This window comes from Argiope bruennichi, chromosome 6 (assembly GCF_947563725.1).
Source record: "Argiope bruennichi chromosome 6, qqArgBrue1.1, whole genome shotgun sequence".
Lineage (NCBI taxonomy): Eukaryota > Metazoa > Arthropoda > Arachnida > Araneae > Araneidae > Argiope > Argiope bruennichi.
Window position 1 is genome coordinate 81,119,990 of NC_079156.1, and position 19,332 is coordinate 81,139,321.

Consider the following 19,332-nt stretch of genomic DNA (forward strand, 5'->3'; position numbering starts at 1 on the left):
GAAAATTGATGATATCTTGAACAACATTCTTAATAGTTTTTCTTTTCCTTCCTTCATTATCCTGATCGTGAACTTACTGACATGCTTTAGCGTCTAAGGCTTATATTTGGAGATGAATACAATTTGCGTTCGCCCTGTAATCCTATATGTTGAATGGGCACTCTACGGCACCAGCTGTCTAGCAGGGTTGGTTTTTACTTTATGAATAGCAGGAAGTGTACTGATTGAAGACGAAAGGTTTAAAAAGAATTCTAAAGAAATTGAAGATGAGAATGCTTTTGATTGGCTCATCCAAAGAAATGGAACTTGAAAAGTGGATAATTGCGGGACTAGAATTTTCATGCTCTGGATGGAATATTCTCTCATACATAAGTTTCATTTTTGCTTTGGGGGGTACATTGCTTACGTATACTGTCCTTGTTCTGAAATAACGAGAATGAAAATTATGCACGTTAACATTTAAAATTGACTTAGAAACACTTGGATGTGATGTTGTATAGTGCATGAAATGTCCATATGGAAGATATAACTATAGAATTACTTTTGATCATATGTCTTAATCCCTATTGCCTTTATGTTTTTGTCCCTCGCCTATACAGTCAAATTTTACAAATTATCCAAAGTCAATCAAGTTCACTAGAGGAATTATTGGTTGTTGTAACTTGAAATTTTAGGCTTTTCAGAAATTCTACTTATGTTATAAAGAAATAAATTCTGGTAGTAAATATTCATTTTTATTTAAAAACATTTAAACATGTCACAATATATATGTACAGAAGAAAAGAATGAAATATCTACAAAACAGTGATATAAATATACAAAATGAGGAAAACAGAATAAAAAAAGACTCGCAGTTGAAAACTCAAATGAATACAGATATTATGAATATTTACATATTTATGGTATAATATGTTGTCTTTATTTAAATGTCTGATTTTAGAAAATAAATATTTTCAGTTAAATTTCTTAAAATATTTCTTTAAAAAGTAAAAAACTATTGATTATTATTTTTTAAGTTGAGTTGCTAATTACTGATTATTCTTAAACAGATTTAAATAAAACTTGCTTTGTTTTTGTTTCGGTTTCTGCCAACATTTTAATACCTAAACAAGTATAGTTTGTTTTTTTGCTTGTTGCTGAACTAATGTTGCCTATGTAAAGTCCACCATCAAGGAATGCTTCCATATTTCTTTTCACAATCAGAGTTAGCAATAGAAGGCAGCTTCTCACTTTGTAGATAAGGAATGCTCAAAAGTTTATCTGAATAGGTACTCTGTGCCCAAGACTGCCTCTCTGCTGAGCCCCATATGGTGAATATAATGGCACCCAAAAGATAAAATCCGGATGAAATATAATACACTATACTCCATTGTTCAACACTGGCATGCTAAAAAATAAAAATGACAAATCTGTAATAGTATAATTCATTCAATCTAAAAAGCAATAATATGAATATTTCTTATTTTTTATGGTTTTGTTTATTCTGCATTCTTTCGTGGATCTATTGTCGAATGCATACGGATTATTAACTTTAATAGTAATTCATCAGCTAATTTTTTTAACAGTCAGAGATAGGTTTATACTTCAATAAGAAAATTCTTTAAATGACCAAAAAAATTATACACTGACGGAAAATATCCCAACACCAATAAAAAAATTCAGATTTCGCTTTCTCGATGTAAATATGCTTTCGAAACTTTGCTATGCAAATAATCGCAAATAAAGTGTTCTCTCATATCACATCCATAGTAATTATTGAAGATATTTTAAAATCATGATGACTTGAAAATATATTGCTTTATATTTATATAGAGAGAATTATAGTATTAAGAAGAGAATGTGAGAATTATAGTGGCAGAAATCTGACATTAATCATCTGGGAAAAATAAAGTTTTACATTCAGTGAGATATCCTTTCTACTCTTTTGCTTGTGAAAAGACCAAATTTAGAGGCTGTTAGGTGGTCTTAAATCGAAAAATCGATTTTTTTGCAGTCTCATTACTATGATTTTTAACAAGCTAAATGATACAAATATAAAAATTCATACATATTACGAATCAGTAAAGAGGCTGGCAATGGTTTAAAGTAATTTAAAAAATATTCTCGTGCAAAATTTACTTACTGCATTATCAAGTAAAAATCCAGCTGCCATAGGTGAAATTATACCTGCTACACAACCAACAGTGTTGACAAACCCAAAAATTGATGCTGAAAAAAAGAAGAAAAAGAAAGAGGGAATCAAAACAACATCTCTAAGCATCTATACATAACATAAAATGAAGTATCCTGAAACCGTCTGTATATTGAAACCCTAAAAGCTTGAGAAATACTTAACTAATTTTGGAGATATTTATACCATTTTGTAGGGCATTTATTAGGGAAGGTTTTAGTATATTGAAGTCATATAAAAATAAAAAAAAGGAGTTTTATAATTGCGATTTTAAATATTTTCCTGCTACGATTCGCGCATGCGTACAGCAGTAGTATATGTGCTTTGCACTTATCCGCTCATGAGCGGAAATCTCAAACTTCGCATGTGCAAATAGCAAGAGCTGTGGTAATCGTATGCAATACATTTCTTTGTTTACGTCTGATTTTAAACAGCGATTCAAATCTCATTATCCCCAAAAGAAAGAATTTCAACCTTGGCCGGAGGACATCAAATGCCAAAACGCATCGTTTGTTGCGCGATAATGAAAATATAGAGGAAAGAAACGTTCGTTTAGCCGAATATCAGAGAAAAAAATGTCCGCACTTTCTTCAAAGGAGAGTCTTCTTCTGAGCAAATTAACCATCTCTCTTTAAATCGCACTGCAATTGAATTACCGAGACAGAATGAATCTTGCCTGTCTGCTGACAGAGAAAGACATATAAATTTGACGCACAGGAGAAGAAATGAAAGAACAAACGTTCCTGATATTTGGTCCGAAAAGGAGTACACCGCTCTGAATTTCGATCCATTTGTGGATTACAGAAATGATACTTCGGTTTCAATAGAAATAATGTCTACAGTCTGTCCATTTTGTTCAGCTGGTACTTTTCCTTTAGCCGGGCGCAAATGTCGCCAATTGTGAACCAAATGCGAATTTGGAGTAGTAAAATTTGGCGGAATTCTACATTATTTGGCGATTTTTTGCTTGCCCCCGGTTAACGGAAAAGTACAGTTCATCTTAGGAACAGCACTGATATGCAGTCATTTTCGCCAAAAAATAATTTATCGCCAAATTTTAGCGAAATGGTCGAATGTGGCGAGAACGGCAGCAATAGGGTAATGGTAGCAAAAGTGACACCGAAATACTGCCAACCTCGCAAGGCGCAAAATGACTGTATATCAAAGCTTAGTCCAGCTTTAAAATGGAAAGAGGAATCAAAAGGCATGCGTTATTTACAAGGGAAAATTGAAACCATTTTAACAGTCTAAATATGGAACATGATTGATATACAGTCTTTTTCTACCAAAAAGTTTGGTAAAAGTGAATTTTAGTGTGCACCCAGCTGCGCCAACAATGCCAAGTCGCCAATAAAGATGGCGGACAAAATAACAAATACTTCCGAGGAACAGTTACGGTTACCATTTCTCGCCATCTAATTAGGACTTTTTACTGATAAGTATTGTTTTTTTTTTCATACTGCCTGGTCCTTCTACAGATGCCGAAGTCATCTGTAGAAGACACCGGGCAGAATTTTTTAACTTAAAAAAAACATCCTACGGCTACGCTAGCAGCGGGAGCGGGAGCCTAGTAGCTTCGCTAGCACATTGAACATAAAGACTGTGTGGAAACAGAAACAGAACATAACCAAATTAAAAGAAAAAACGGAGAAATAAGCAATCGGAACATTCTCCATACAAAATTTCAAACATACTTTTCCGAACTTCATCAATTCGTAAAAAAAGTATATTCCACTTACCCTTCATCCATTCTGCTGGTTCGATATTAAACCATTCCCAATACAAAATTTCAAACAAGCATCCTTTCCTAACTTCATCAACTCGTAAAATATATATATATGCATATTTAACTCACCCTTCATCCATTCTACAGGTTCGAAATACTCCCGACATAACAAATTATGAAGGGAACCAACCGTTATAACACCAAAAGAATTACGAGAACTGCGAAGAATTCCATTGCAGCTGTCTTTTAAAGTGAGAATGCAGACGATTTTTTTAAAGCGCATACTGACAATTAAAAATTGCAAAAGAATAAATATTTTCTGTCCGTATTCACCTTAAAAAAAAGAAAGAAAATAACTTTTAATTATAAGCTTAACTTTCTTTATTTAATAAATTTTTATTATAATAAAGAACAAAATTAAAATCTTTAATCGATATTTTTTTAATATTTTTAATTTAACATTTTTCATAATGTCATTGTAGTTTATGTACAACTCAACCATTGCAAAAAGTAGTAAACAAAACAGCAGTACGGTTGCTATAAAAGGGATCAGATGGGTTGCAATATTGGCGACAAACAGCTGGTGCACACTAATCTTCACTTAGGCCAAAAGTTTATTGCTAAATTTTAGCGAAATGGCTGAATGTGGCGCGAACGACAGCAATGGCATTTCCAATCTAAAGGTTCCGAGGAACGCTGCAGCAAATTAACGGAAATATAAAAAAAAGTTTAAAAAATGCAGTAAAATGAAATGCACTCAAAAAAATTTAATCGAAAATAATGAAAGTAAGCAGAAGAAGTATGTGCAGCAGGAAAAAAAATCAAGGGAAATGAATAGGAAAGATCGAAATACAGTAGCGTACAGTAACATAAAAAAAATGGTGGCCATGTAACCCCAAACAAAAAAATTGCCTACCTCGCAAGGCGCCAAATGACTGTGCATCAAAGTTTAGCCCTAAATATTTCTGAATATGTGCTATAAAAATTGTTTTGTAGTTATTTTTGATGATTTCTATAAATATCTTTTTGATCCCGCATGACATTCCCATGTCATATCGAGGGGAAGCTAGACTTAAGTCGAAAGCAAATTTTTCGTTTAAGATGTTATGCCACGGGCAACGCTGTGCGGTACTGCTAGTATTTTATAAATTACTAATTACTAGTTCAGAGTTATTACGATTACTTACCAATTCAATAGTTATTAGAATTACTTTAACTATTTATAGAATTATAAAATCAATTAATCGTCAATCATTACTTTAAAAATATTTTTGCTGCTACTTTTTTCTCAAAAAGCAAACATAATCTTTTCCTTTACTTATAACTAGGCACCTTTGGCGACGAGCTGGTTCTCCAAAAATATAGGTTATCTTTATTTTTAAATGAATTGTTTAGATAAAACTTCATGTACATTATTCTGCCAAATTGCCTGTCATTAGAGTTCTATTATTTTAATTATAATAAAGATGAATGTGTGTTTGTTTGAGTGTGATAGCTCTCTAAAGGCGAGGCTGTTCGATCTAGAGGTATCAAACTTGGCGCATATGTACTTTGGAGAATAGAAACGTGTATTTCGGTGCAATTTTTTTAAAAAAATTAATTATAATTTTAAATAATTAAAAATTAAGGGAATTTTCGGGGCTTTCAGAGATTATTTCCGAAAATATTACAATACAAAAATGATATTAACATCATCTTAAAATAAATTAAGGGTATTTTCACTGGTGCCAGTTGTTTAACGAATAAATTAAATTTTTATCTCTAATAATTTTTTAAAAAATAAGCATTTTCCTCACAATTTATCTCCTTAAAAAATAAAAATAAAATTGAACCTGCAATCACGCTGACAAAAGCTCAAATTGAGAGATTAAATCAACTCTTACTGCAAATTAGACATAGAAAAGAATTCTCAGCGCATGGCTGTAATAAATGAAATAAAATTGAAGCATATTTTCTAGAATGTTATGTGGAAGGAAAAGATTTCTGTGAACTTTTAAGGTATCTATATTATTAATTCAATAATTTTATATTATTTAGGGCAAGCATGGTTGATATACATAATACATAGGATATCTCCTGTATTCGGGTCCCAACACTTAATTTCTAAATAGTTATTAGATACATACACATGATAAAACAATTGTGTAATTGAAGTAATGAGCACTTTTTTATACAGTTTGAGCTATGGATGTTTTATAATTTTTATATTTTGTACAGACCCTCGGATCTATGAGTCATATTTAGTAAAATATTCTTAAGACACTAACGTTTAAAAGAAAGGTCTACTTAACTGTGACTAAAACTGAGTGGATTATGAAAATTATAATAATATTATATTATAAAAATGTGTGACTTTAGACCACTTTATTGTCCAGATACGTCAATCAGAGCCTAGAGTTTCCCCGAGATTCATTAACCTAAAATTACGAAATTGTCTTAAAATAGTTATATTCAAAATTTCATAACTCGTGGCAGATTTGATCGCATATTCATAATTTTCATAATTTTTCAAAAGTACATTTATTAATTGAAACAAAATAAAATATTATTATACGCCATTTATCTTTTTGAAATCCTTTGAAAGTAAAATCCTTTGAAATCCTTTTGAAAGCAACACTAATGATGATGAACCAGAGAAATTTTTGTAGAAAAACATTGCTGCATAAATTGTAAATAAAAAAAAGGCATGATAGATAAAAAAAATCAGTAGTTTAAATTTTTCAATACAAATAAGTAGACTAATTGCACTGTTCAATTAATAATCTATATAGGGAGCAATAAAAGTTCTGATTACCTGAATGATGCGGCGCCATATCGGCTACAATCGAAACATGGCCTCCTCCGGCGAAACCGAGGAATGCCATTGCTAGAGTCAAAAGTGCTATCACAGAAATTCTATCACATCTCGCAACAGGTATAAGGCCAGTACACACGGCTGGGCCCACCAGTGCTGAAAACAAGATGACGATCATCGGTTTATAAAAGGTAGAAAAACTTTAATTCAAAATGACGCATTGGTAAATGTTAAAAATTCAGTACATGTCATATATGCCATTTATTAATTTTAATCTTTGGATCATAATTTTTTAACCACAAACCGCAAACTGGCTATTCCACTACACCGGAAGGCACACGGGAAAACTTGAATGACAAGACAGCCGTATCAGCAACACTGGCGGGAACTGTCGTTGAATTCTAAGGTCCATCACCGGTCACGGTACAACCCTTCTCTGAGGAAGTACGTCCCGTCATCGATGAGAGGAGTCAGACCTCTACCTTTTCGTGTACCCACATGGGTGGCAAGAACCAACCACCATGTCGGAAGATCTCATCCACAATTACGAGGTGCATCCCCAACCCCCACCTTGTGGGACATCATAATTTCTTAAAACGGACATCTTGAAAAAAAAAAAAAATGAAAATTCTTTTCATCATTTCATGGTTTTAAAAAATTAGGTGTTGTGTTGTGTTCTTGTGTTTTATTTGATTGGCAATAGAGTTGATAATGTAATATTGTTATCCATAAACAACGATATATAGGATGTATTAAAACTTTTGATACATATTTAAATACGAGATAGAATTTACCTAGATGAACACAGATCGATGTATAATGCACAATTCTAACTCGAGCGGTAAAGCGCTAAAAGGTAGTCCAGTTGAAGGCATCAAAATAAATAAATCAAATAAAGAATTTCTTTTATGACGTCGATTTTATCAAGAATACCGTTGCAAGAATTTCTACATCTTCGATAACCTTATGAGCTACGACTGGCGTTTTCTTCAATCTCTATGTCGACAACGGGAAGCCCGTATATATGTTGGCAGTTACATTGTTAAGAAATTTCAGAACATTTTCGCATGAAACGTGTCTCTTAACTCTTTAACTACGAATTTTTAAAAATCGCTTTCTTCTCATTTTTTACATAAGTGAAGAAAACAAATTCTGAACGAGAGAAACTAGTTCGAATTTTTTAAAAATGATTTTTAATCCGGAGGATGGGACATGGTGCTTAATCCCCCCTCCCCCAACATTGCTTTTATTAAGAAATATTTAAACTAATTTTAAAAAATTAGTGAGATGTACATTAGTAATCAAAATGTTAAATTCATCAATCGTCTATCATTCTGTATCTCCCATTCTTCTATTTTATTATTATAGGAAACATATTATATAGTTTCCAACATGGAGTTTAATCCCGTAATTTATTATCAGATCTTGTTTGTATTTTATCGTTCTTTATACCAAACGTTTAATGGAAGATGACTATAACATTATATGCAAAATGATTTAACGGTCTTCTCTAGCTGTAATAATAAAGCAAGCAGAATCTAGGTGTGGTTTGGCATTTTGTGGGACAGACATCTAGATCTAGATCTACGAAATATACTTAGGAAAGCAGAAGTGTCAATTGGAAGTAGTTTGTTTCAAAATTTTAACCCCTGTTGATTAAAAATATTTCATTAAATGCTTCGCTTAAAACTAAAGAATGAAGATCCTACTTATTTTAATAAATCATAACCAATGCTACTATGATAATAAGTAATTCAGAATATTATAACCTCACAATTAAAATACTTTTTCAAAGGAGTTGTGAATAAATATTTATTTATATATAAGGAATTCCATTGAAATGAAACTCGATCACTATTACCGCGAACATGCTGGTCAAGAGAGGCCATTAGAAAAGAATAATTTCAGAACTTTATAACAAAGTATTTTATTATTATTTGATTTGATTTTTGAAGGGGTAGTGCATCTTCCCCGCGATCTGGGCGTTCCGGGTTCGAATCCCGGTTCGGGTATGGTTGTTTTTCATCTGTGATCTATCTGGGAGGTGTGTGAATGTTCCCCCTTGTAAAAAGGGGTTGTGCAAACGAATGTGTATGTGTGTGTCATCTTCATATGAGCTAGAAGTCAGACTTCTGCCCTCGGGTGCTCAGGAGTCTTTACCCTCAGAAGCTACTGCACCCCCTTTCCGTGGTAACGCGGACACGACATCATCATCATTTGATTTTTGAACAGGATTCTTATGGCACTTTATAATAGTTTTCTTCAAATTTCCATACAAATTTCTACAAAACGTCGGCCGGCGTCCTGGCATAGGGGTAGCGCGTCTTCCCCGTGATCTGGGCGTCCCGGGTTCGAGTCCCGGTTTGGGCATGGTTGTTCTTCTGTTGTTCTATCTGTGAGATGTGTGAATGTGCCCTCCTGTAAAAAGGGGTTGTGCAAGCGAATGAATGATGCGTGAGTGGCAAAGTCGTACTCTTGGCCCTAGTTGGAGCTGCTATAAAAAATAAGAGACGTCCCCCACAGGCTTAAATCACTGTCTTCGTAACAGCGGGCTTGTCAGTGGCAAGTGCCATAAGAAACAAACAAACAAAACGTCGCAAATGATTTGGATAACTACAAAAAACAGGGTATTATATTTCAACGTTCATTAAAACTTACCTATAAATTCAAAACCCTTCCTCACTTTAGTCGAATTCATATGCTTAATTGTTCGCAGGTAATCTGACAGGTAACTGGATAAGAAAAGTGTGATACATATGCTTGCATAAACAAGAGAGTTGACAAGCCCATTCTGAAAAAAGAATATTGTATTTTTAAGCTGATATGTAAAAAATATGGCAGGATCTATTTCAGTACAGACAGGAAGGATCCTATATGCTTTCAAATATCAATTAAATTTCGACATAGTTAATGTGCTTGAATTTTTTCAGTTATAGAAATCAGATTTCTTGGCATATTTTCTACAGATAAATTCACTACCGGGATAAAAATTAGACAGCCTGTGTCTTAGACAAGTGTGCATGCTTTGACTTCTTACGAACTAAAGGGCAACACAGATGGAATATCATGTTACACAATATTGTGTGATATTATGTTGTATTTATTATACTATATTATACAACATTCCGAATTTTGTTTAATATTTTACAATATTGTATATATGGGATACTAGGGATTATATATTGAAAGCAGAACTGAAGTGGGCAAAGCATTAAAGAAAGGCAGATAGTACAAGATTTTTTTCAAGATTTGGACATAATTGAGATTTGGAAAAACTAAGACAAGAAATAGACACTACACTTGACATAAATAATTTCCGAGCATCATCGATGGCAACTATTTTTTCATATCAATTTCTTCAATAGCTAAAAACTGTGTTCACCCATAACAAAACAGCCTTTGTAGCATCAGTGCAGTTGCTGCGTAAAGTTTCAAAGAGATTAATTATATGTCACAAAAATGCCGACTTAACAAATTTCATCTATGAAGTATGTGCTAAGCATTGCTTCAAAATCAGTCCAAAGGTGATAACAATAAAAATTATTATCATTGACAGATTATATTGTGCATGGAATTTTTTTCTCATTCAAATTTCTTCAGAGCGGAGACGACATACTTAATTTTTCCTTATTAAAATCGAATTTATTTGGACAAAAAAGAGAGAAATAGCTTAGTTTTTATATCTAACTAGGGTAGTGAAAAAAAACCCAAAACTACGAATAAATCCATTGTTTTTTTAATCATCGTTTCTTTAATGTTAAAATATTATACTGTTGTTAAATTTAAAGAAAGAGCGTGCAACAGTTTCCTATTATTTAAATTAAATGCAAACAAAAAATTTCATCGAGATCATTTTTCGTTGAACTTAAGACTCATAATTTGTAATTTGATACGCGATATAAAAGTTCAGAAGAGCACCTAGATCGTTGAAGATATTGAGCAATATATTGAGAGAAAAAAATAAGTTCATTATGTATTAATTCATAATGATGAATGTGCTAATATCTGCAAGCAAATTTCATAACTGAAGTAGTGAGAACCCATAATCTCTGCTGAATTAAGCCAGGCACCATAATTTATGAGCATGGAAGAGAACAATTTGACAAGAATTGCATTTCGCTGTGTGGTAGCTTAAATTCTTGTAACCCACCCCGGTATTATTAGAAAGTGTGTTTTTCGTTTCAATAGATGCGTAGCTCAATTTAGATAAAATTTGGAACTGGTGCACTCTTTTAATCAATACTCCAATTTATTTTAAAATTGAATGATTAAAGTCGAAAAATTTTTTGACGAACCTTTTGAATTGGTACATGAAGTACTACTTCTAAATATGTTGGTAGTTTTGTCAATAAAGTGATGAAACCCCACGTAGAACAAAACGAAACGATTGCCACCGTCCATACCGGCATACTGGTGAGAGCTTTCTTCCATGGGACTGGTAGCTAAAGTGAAAAGAAAAAAACGACATTAAAAAGTAAACAGAATTCGATTATTTCTGCGAAGTATCTACAAACAATAGTTGTAAGGATTTTAGTGCTTCAGCCATTTGATCTGATGCATCACCATAAGCTTTGCACCATATATAATAAAATGATTTCATATTGATTATCTGCAGCTATATTTACCTTTTGTTCCTCCGCAAATTGAATTTGTCCCTTCTGAATATAATCGATTTCTATCCTCGATATTCTTGGATGTTCGGATGGCCTGTTGTATGCAAGGAAGAACCAGAAGAAGAACCACACAAATCCAACTATACCTGTTACAATTGTACGTTAAGCTTTACTGGAGACAGATTTAAAAATAATTAAGAGAAACTCAATAACTTATTAAATTAAATGTAAAAATAATTCAAAAATTTAAAAAAGAAAGAGACGCAGATTTGTTGAGGTAAAACTAGTCTTTAAAAAAAACGGCTTTAATCAGAAGTCACTTGAAGTGAGATCAGATTAGCTTGCGAAATAATGGTTGATCATTCAATCTTCTATGAAGTTCATCGGAACAAATATTAGATAACTCGAATTAAGTGGAGAGATGCAACACTGAGTGAATATTGTATCCTGAACCGGTGATCAGCACATAATATTCTAGTATCATAAAAATTCTAATCTAAAAACATCCTATCATATCAGATGATTATTTTATTTTAAATAATAAAATTTTTTCTGGATGAGAGGATTTAAAGTTTTTTTCAATGATGTCAATTTATGCTTAAATGATAAACTTTCAAACCACTTCAAAATTTCGAATCTACTACTTATCGTATATGCAACAATGAATACAATTTTTCTACTGATTGAAAAAAAAAGGTGTATTTTTTCCCTTCATATTCTTTTGATGATATAATTCAAGTTTATACATTAGAATTGAAATGAAATCTTATATTATTTTTCTACATGTTCAATTTATTTAATATAATATTTCGCGTAAGACAGATTTATTCATTTTCGTAAAAAGTGGGTAAAGTATAACAGACTTATTATTAGAATAAGTCTGTTATATTTTACCCACTTTCTCTCTCTCTCTCTCTCACACACACACACACACACAAACACATACGCACACACACACACACACACACGCACACAAACACACACCGCTTTGTTGGTTTCCTTTTAATAGAGTTAATTGTACAAGAATATAGTCTATGAGAGCTAAAAAAACTTATTGGATTTTTTTTTTTCATATTTCATGATCTTAATAGCTCAGAATTATTAAGTGGAAATTTAAGATTCATTTTAAGGACACCAATGTGTTCCTTCTTCGCATCATAACACCCAAAATCCTAAAATCATACTATTTTTTTTACTCAATAAGATTGCGTTAAATATAAACAACGTATAAAATGTTTACACATTGACTGACGCATTATGAACCTGTGCATTACAGATAATACGTAATTGTATAAAAGCATCTATCTTATTAGATGACTCTTTTCTACTATAGTTAAGAGATAGCAAAGACGGAGTCATCTAACTAAATAGATGGCCTGAATATCAGGTTTGAGTCGTGGCAGCCAATGTATTAATGGCATATTAAACGCATGGATATTAAACGAACATTTGTCAAATTATGACTAGTATGAGGTCAAATGATGATTCAATCACAACGTCACATGAATGAATTGCAATGAGCTAATATAATGATACTTACCAAGTATGTAGTAGACAGACGGCCAACCTCCCGCAAATCCATACTGGCAGAGGTAACCCGTCAGAGGCATGGTGAGGATAGTTCCAATGTTATCTCCGACCACACAAAGAGCTATGAGAGTGCTCCTCTCTTCCACCGGTGCCCAGTGGCCGAACAAGGCGAATGCTGTGGGCATGCAAACACCCTAATGATTTGGAGTATTTAGCGTTAGTCGGATAGAGCTCAATGGTTCAGGTCGTTTGTCACAACAGCACTGGATTAAAAAAAAATCAAAGATGATCTGGGGGCATGTATTGGGCTTTGGGTGGGATTAATAGCGTTCAATCCGCATTGAAAAGTAGAATTTGTATTTGAAATTGCATTCACATTAAATATTCTGAATCTATTACGTGAATTTTTTATTTGATGCTTCTTTAAACAGGACTATAATTCAAATACCATATCATGATTGGAAGGAATACGACTTTTGGGATGGTATTCAAGTTTTCAATGTTTTGCAAAAGCTGAGTTTAAGGAATATTGATAAATATTCTAGAAAAATTTGTAATCATAATTCTTTAATCAAATTTAAAATTTCTTTGCTGTTCAAGAGTCTAACCATTTAATGCCTCTTCCTGCGCAATCTAGATCACATAGAAAATAAATATAATATTCCAAGTTCAATCATAACTGAGCTGTAAATGTATTGCACAAATTCTTTTAATCACAGGAAATAATATTTAAAAAAAATTGAAGCTGACGAGATGAATTTGAACTCTTTAAATCTTTAATTCTGGCCTTATATATCTTATTATAAACATGTTGTTCTCTTAACAGGTTTAAATCATAGACAATTATTAAAATTTGCATTGGAAATTTTTAGAATTGGTATACTTATCTATTGTTCTTGTGAATCTATATTCTAATATCTATTAGTCGCAGTGGAAATAACTGAAAACTACTTAATAGCCATGATAAGTTCCAACGCCTTTGCTATAAGGAAAACTAACCATGCATTTCTTTAAATTTTTTATCTCCAAACAGGATAGGAAAAGGGGAAGGAAAATATTAACCAAATGCAAAACCTATAGCGTAATTTTAACAATCCCAACACCATTGAGCAAAAATTGGTAAATTTAGTTCTTACATGAATCATTCCCATCATCGCACGGATAACAACCATTGCAGCGACACCTATATCGGCAGCAATAGGTGTGCCGAGTGTTAAGAATGACGCTATCAGAATGGAGAGTCCTAGCACCCATTTGCCACCAAAGACTTCTGCAAAACGGCCTCCAACCACTTGTGTGCACACATAGCCGTAAAAATATGCTCCAAGGATGATGCCTTGAGTGGATGGTGACCACACAAAATCACCCTAAAAGGAAATTAATTATAAAATTATAAAACAATAATTGAAGAAGTAATGCAATTTTACTACGTATTTCTTAATCCACTAAACATTAATTAACAGAAAACAATTCTTGGAGTCCATTTCTGTAGGCAAGCCAAAATTTATTTTTAAAGAATGGATTTAATAATATATGCAAGCAATTAAATATTATTGGCTATCCTACCTGAATATTTTTTTCGTTGCAGCATATTGATTTACTTTGAAAATCAGAAACTGCTCCAAGAAAATTAGATAAAAACAAATACTTAAACAAAATTTTCAAATTTTAAAAATATAAACTATAATAAATACCAGAGGTTTTGTTACATTTGGCTTAAAGTGCGAAATAAAAACACTACTATTTCGTGTTCAAGGCATTCCAAGGAATGGTTCATCAATAATTCCCTTTTCTCCCATCGTTACCCGTTGAATGGCACCATTTTGAAGTCTTTCAAATTTTTATTTATTCTGAGGAAGCGATGATACGTCTTAGATTTCAGAGAAATATCTGTTTTTAAAATTACATCATTAAGTATTTGGATGGACTAACAGGCCATATTACCTCAAATATATGGGAAATAAAACAAGTATGTATATGTTCATCAATCATATTAATTCATATACGAATTTCTCGATAGTATAATTAGCGATTTTTATATAAAAAAAACCCTGATTAAAATTAACAATGCTACTTCATTATTAAAAGTTTCATCTGAAGCATAATCTACAGTGAAAATACAGAATTAACGATTCATGAAAAGCACAATAAAACAGAAATAATAATAAATAGCATAATAAACATAATAAATAATTAATGGCATAATAAAGTAGAAATAACGACATAATAAAGCAACAATTGTATAATAAATCTCCAATAAAATTCTGCTTTAATGTATTCCTCATAAAACAGTTGCGCACGTTTAGTAGAGCTTCAGTTATAGAGATTAAATAAGATCAAACCCATTTCAGGTAATCCAATATCTCAATAATTAGACAACTGACGAATAAATATTGTTTATTTCTTTAACACTAGGTTTACCATGATTTGGCATATATCTATTTCTACCAAAGGAGTCAAAATGAGGCCTTTCGATATTTAATTATAAAAAATGTAAATTAACCTATCTATTATGAAGTTAAAGTAGAAAAAAACTTTTGTATTTTCAATATATTTGTTGAGGCATGGTATGAGGAAGAGGCAGTTTCTCTGTGTTTGTTTATTAAAAAAAAGTGATTGTTTTCTAATCTAGGTCTTCAAGACCATATATTTTTCTACCATCTTCTACCGAAACATTGACTCACACGCCTTCTTACTAACAAACTATAATAGCTTCTATCTGACTGATTTTTGGCTTCGTCTTCTTGCTTCTTATATACATACATTTTACTAACACAAGCTTATTTCTATATTTATACCTATATCCATGTGCGTCTCCCTATCAAGCCGTTACATATTTAAATATAAATGTACGTCTTCTCAACAATATTTATTCGAATGGTCAAAATGACCCCTTCGGTAAAAGTTGGTATACTATATGCATTCCTCCGAAACTAAAAAAAGAAAAAGTTAATATTTGCGATTATATATCTTATAAATGTAAATAAAAATTAATTAAAATATTCACATAAAATACAGCAGTAATTTTCTTGAAGAAAATTAAAGAAAATTTTTCTCATAGGGGTCAAAATGCCCCTTGGTATCAGGTCAAAATGACAACTTGGTAAACCTAGCATTAAAAAATAAAATTTGTTTATTATGCATTAATTTAATGAAGGCAAAAAAAAACTGTGTTGCTAAGATTTTATGCATTTATGTACATATAATATTAATACGTCACTGCTTGAAGATATCAAACTCAGTTGTTTTGTCATTTTTGTTTGGGAAGATTCAGTTTTCGGATCCCCCCCCCCTTCTCACCCACCCACCCGCTACAAAAAGTTTCAGATATCAGACGTTCAGATAAGGGATTCAATTGTAGTTTCAATTCTATTGTTATATTATAGCATAATTAAAATAAATTAATGGCAATTTCTACTATCTATTAAAACCAAAGATACTCTTGATGTCCATGGTGCATCCTTACAGTCAAATAAATAGATGAGTAAGTATAGAAAAATGATTTATAAATTTAACGCCAATAATCAATACTCTATGAAATAAAATATATTTAAAGCAGGATTTGTTTAATTTGGCAAAATTTGGCTACTAAAACGCAATGCATATGCATGCTATTCTTCAGTGATGCAACCACTCGGCACTCCTACGTGTCGCCAACTTGAGAAGTCTTTGGCTATAAAATTTTTTTCGATTTTAGAGCAGATGTTTTTACCTCCTCTTCTGGCGTTGTGACGTTGATTCCTTGGGGCACATCGCACGTATCATCTGCAGAAGTTGAGTCATTTGTGCCGGCGTCAAGGGCCGTGTGGTTGATCATCGCGACAATCGTCACGCTCAGGCACACCCTCTGAGCATATTCCAGACATTTTGCCCATATCAGAAGGAAAGAAAGGACATATCGAGCTGGAAGATAGCCTATAAAGACATTATAAAACATCACTACTTTCAGGGATTCTTAAACTTTCAGTTTAAAATAATTGATATAATAATAATAAATTGAAATAATGAATTTTATTAAGAACTCAAATAAATAATATAAATTTTGAAGTTAAAAACTTTTTTTATTATAATTTACTTCTGTCAGATGGCTAATAAGAGCAAAAGTAACTGATAAAATCGTCTGAATTTGTAACGTGTTATTATAATTTTTCACATGAAATAATTTAAACAAATTTCTTCTTATATGTTATTAATCATTGCATTAATGGTCTATTTTATATTAGTTAGACCATTTTATTTTATATTAGTTATTATAAAATGGTATATTTTATATTAGTTAGACCATTTTATTTTATATTAGTTATTATAAAATGGTATATTTTATATTAATCATTATTAAGGGTCTATTTGATATTCAGTTAACAGAAAATACCGAGTATAATTTTTTGGTCATAGTTGAGCTCATGATATTTTCTCAAACCTTTTTTTTCCCTAATACTTTTGTTAACGGTATAATAATAATTATAACTATGTACACATATTGGCTATTACATGAGTATTTCATACAATTTGATCTATGAACATTTTTCAGTCTCAAAAATATCGCGTCATCAAAAAAACACACTTTATTTTTCTTTCCAAAAGGAGTTTTTTTTATATCGTACTTTCAAGAAGCAAAAATAATAAGTACTAAAAAAGCCATTTACTTTTACAAAAAAGTATTATCGCATGATTGGATCACTTTAACAGACAGAACTTGGAAAGTCGTACTTGTTAAATTGTGTGGAATTTTGGCATAATTATAGACGATCTCTATTAAATAATCGAATGGCTTGAAGTTAAATTAGTAAAATATTTGGATGTATTCAGAAAATTTTATTCATCTACTTAAGTTCGAGAAAGAGTTTGCAAAATTGAGTAGATTTTTTGAGCTTATGAGCTGAAAGCTCTAAATCACACTCTAATAAACTTTAATTTCTAACTTTCATGTTCCTAGGATTTAGTACCGGTGGGTTATAGGGACGCGGTGAACAATCGTAAGAAATACACTATGCATAACACAATCACAAAGAATTAAAATAAAAAAGTTATAGAATTTTTTCCCCCAAGTTCGTGTGAAAAATTGAAAATTATGCAAGTTCGAAAACTTACCATGTAACTGTGAAACAATAATACAAAAAAAAAAGGGTTAAAATAATAAATACATTTTACGAGCACAGAATCTGGGGAAAGAATTTATTCATCTGATGAACATATTAGTTACAAATATTGAAATAATTCTGAAAATAGTTCCAGAAATGAAAGTGTATTCTGTTTTCATTTGAATTTAATTTTATAAAACTTAACCCCATGGAACAATTTCAAGGACTGCATTGGAATTGTCATCCGTTTAAAAATTTATTATTACAATGGGTAATTGTAAATTTAATTAAAAGTTATTAGAACGTACAATCGATACAATTTTAAAAATAGAAAAAAAATTCAAATCAAAATTAAATTCTACAAATATTATTAAACTAATTATAATCGTTTGATTCTTAATCAAAATCTAAGAAGTGAGCTAAATCACAGTAACAATACTTTGCATAAAGTAAAGTAAAAAAAAAAAAACACCTTGGTATTTTGAATAAAAAGAGAAGAAACTCTCATGCAAATACACTGAACAAAAAAGAGGGGTTAAAAATAACTGAGGAAAAAGGAAAACTTAGATCAAGGGTTTAGAACAAATCTAATTGTTATTAAAAACTTATTTAATCCAGAAGAATCGTTGGGGAGGGGAGGGTAAAAGCTATTTTACTATCCCCTCCCCCCAAAAAATAAAGAGATTAATTAAGGGATACAAGAGGAAATATATCTTGGATTACAGCTCTGAAATTGGCGAAGAGGGTATCAAGTCAAAAATTAACATGTGTGGTTAAAATATTATTATTTTATTGACGAACCTGTACAGAGCAATGAATATAATATTAATTGGTTTATGATGTAGATTTTGAATTATTTGTTAAATTGCGTTAGCTGTATTTTATTTAAAATTTCACTTTAGCACCGGAATTTTTAAAAAGCTAATGAGAGCAAATGAAACTAACCTTTTTAAATTTAATATAAAACATTTATTTAAATGTTAAAACCAGGCATTTTAATCTGCATTGAAGAATTGGCAATCGGAAATGTTCCAGCGTTTTCGCCATGTTTGGCTACTTTAATTTAGATACGTTGGTTTAGTGGAAGAAATATAAGCTATTTACAAACTGATCTTAAGAAGAGAGGAAAAATCCAATCTGTTGGAAGAGAAATCAAATTATACAAACACCAAGTAATACTCTTCAGAAACGTGACAAATAACTCATTTTTCATTATATAATACGATAAATAAATCAAACTACTTGCAAAACGTGATATATCTCTTAATGTTTATAAAATGATAAGCGAAGAGGAAAGCAAATGTAACTCATTGTATCTTTGTTTGATAAGAGGAACCTAGTATGCGAATGCACTTCGCTCTTATTCCAAAGATAAAGACGCATCGTTATTGGAATTGCGAAGAATATAAAATTTCAAT

The 19,332-nt window shown here is 31.5% G+C and overlaps 1 protein-coding gene across 6 annotated transcripts in view; it reads right to left on the bottom strand.

The window, feature by feature from the left end:
• Positions 1-712: 712 nt before the first annotated feature.
• The window catches only part of LOC129972126 (sialin-like), a 50,947-nt gene continuing 32,327 nt past the window's right edge, over positions 713-19,332 (bottom strand). For all 6 annotated transcript variants that reach the window (XM_056086123.1, XM_056086127.1, XM_056086129.1 and 3 more), the window contains 9 exons: positions 16,546-16,748; positions 13,970-14,200; positions 12,844-13,027; positions 11,316-11,449; positions 10,986-11,132; positions 9,349-9,481; positions 6,691-6,846; positions 2,123-2,208; positions 713-1,387 (listed from right to left, as the gene is read on the bottom strand). In XM_056086123.1, coding sequence (XP_055942098.1) covers positions 1,169-1,387; positions 2,123-2,208; positions 6,691-6,846; positions 9,349-9,481; positions 10,986-11,132; positions 11,316-11,449; positions 12,844-13,027; positions 13,970-14,200; positions 16,546-16,748 — 1,493 coding nt within the window. In that variant the 3' untranslated portion in view covers positions 713-1,168. The remainder of the gene's footprint in view (positions 1,388-2,122; positions 2,209-6,690; positions 6,847-9,348; positions 9,482-10,985; positions 11,133-11,315; positions 11,450-12,843; positions 13,028-13,969; positions 14,201-16,545; positions 16,749-19,332) is intronic.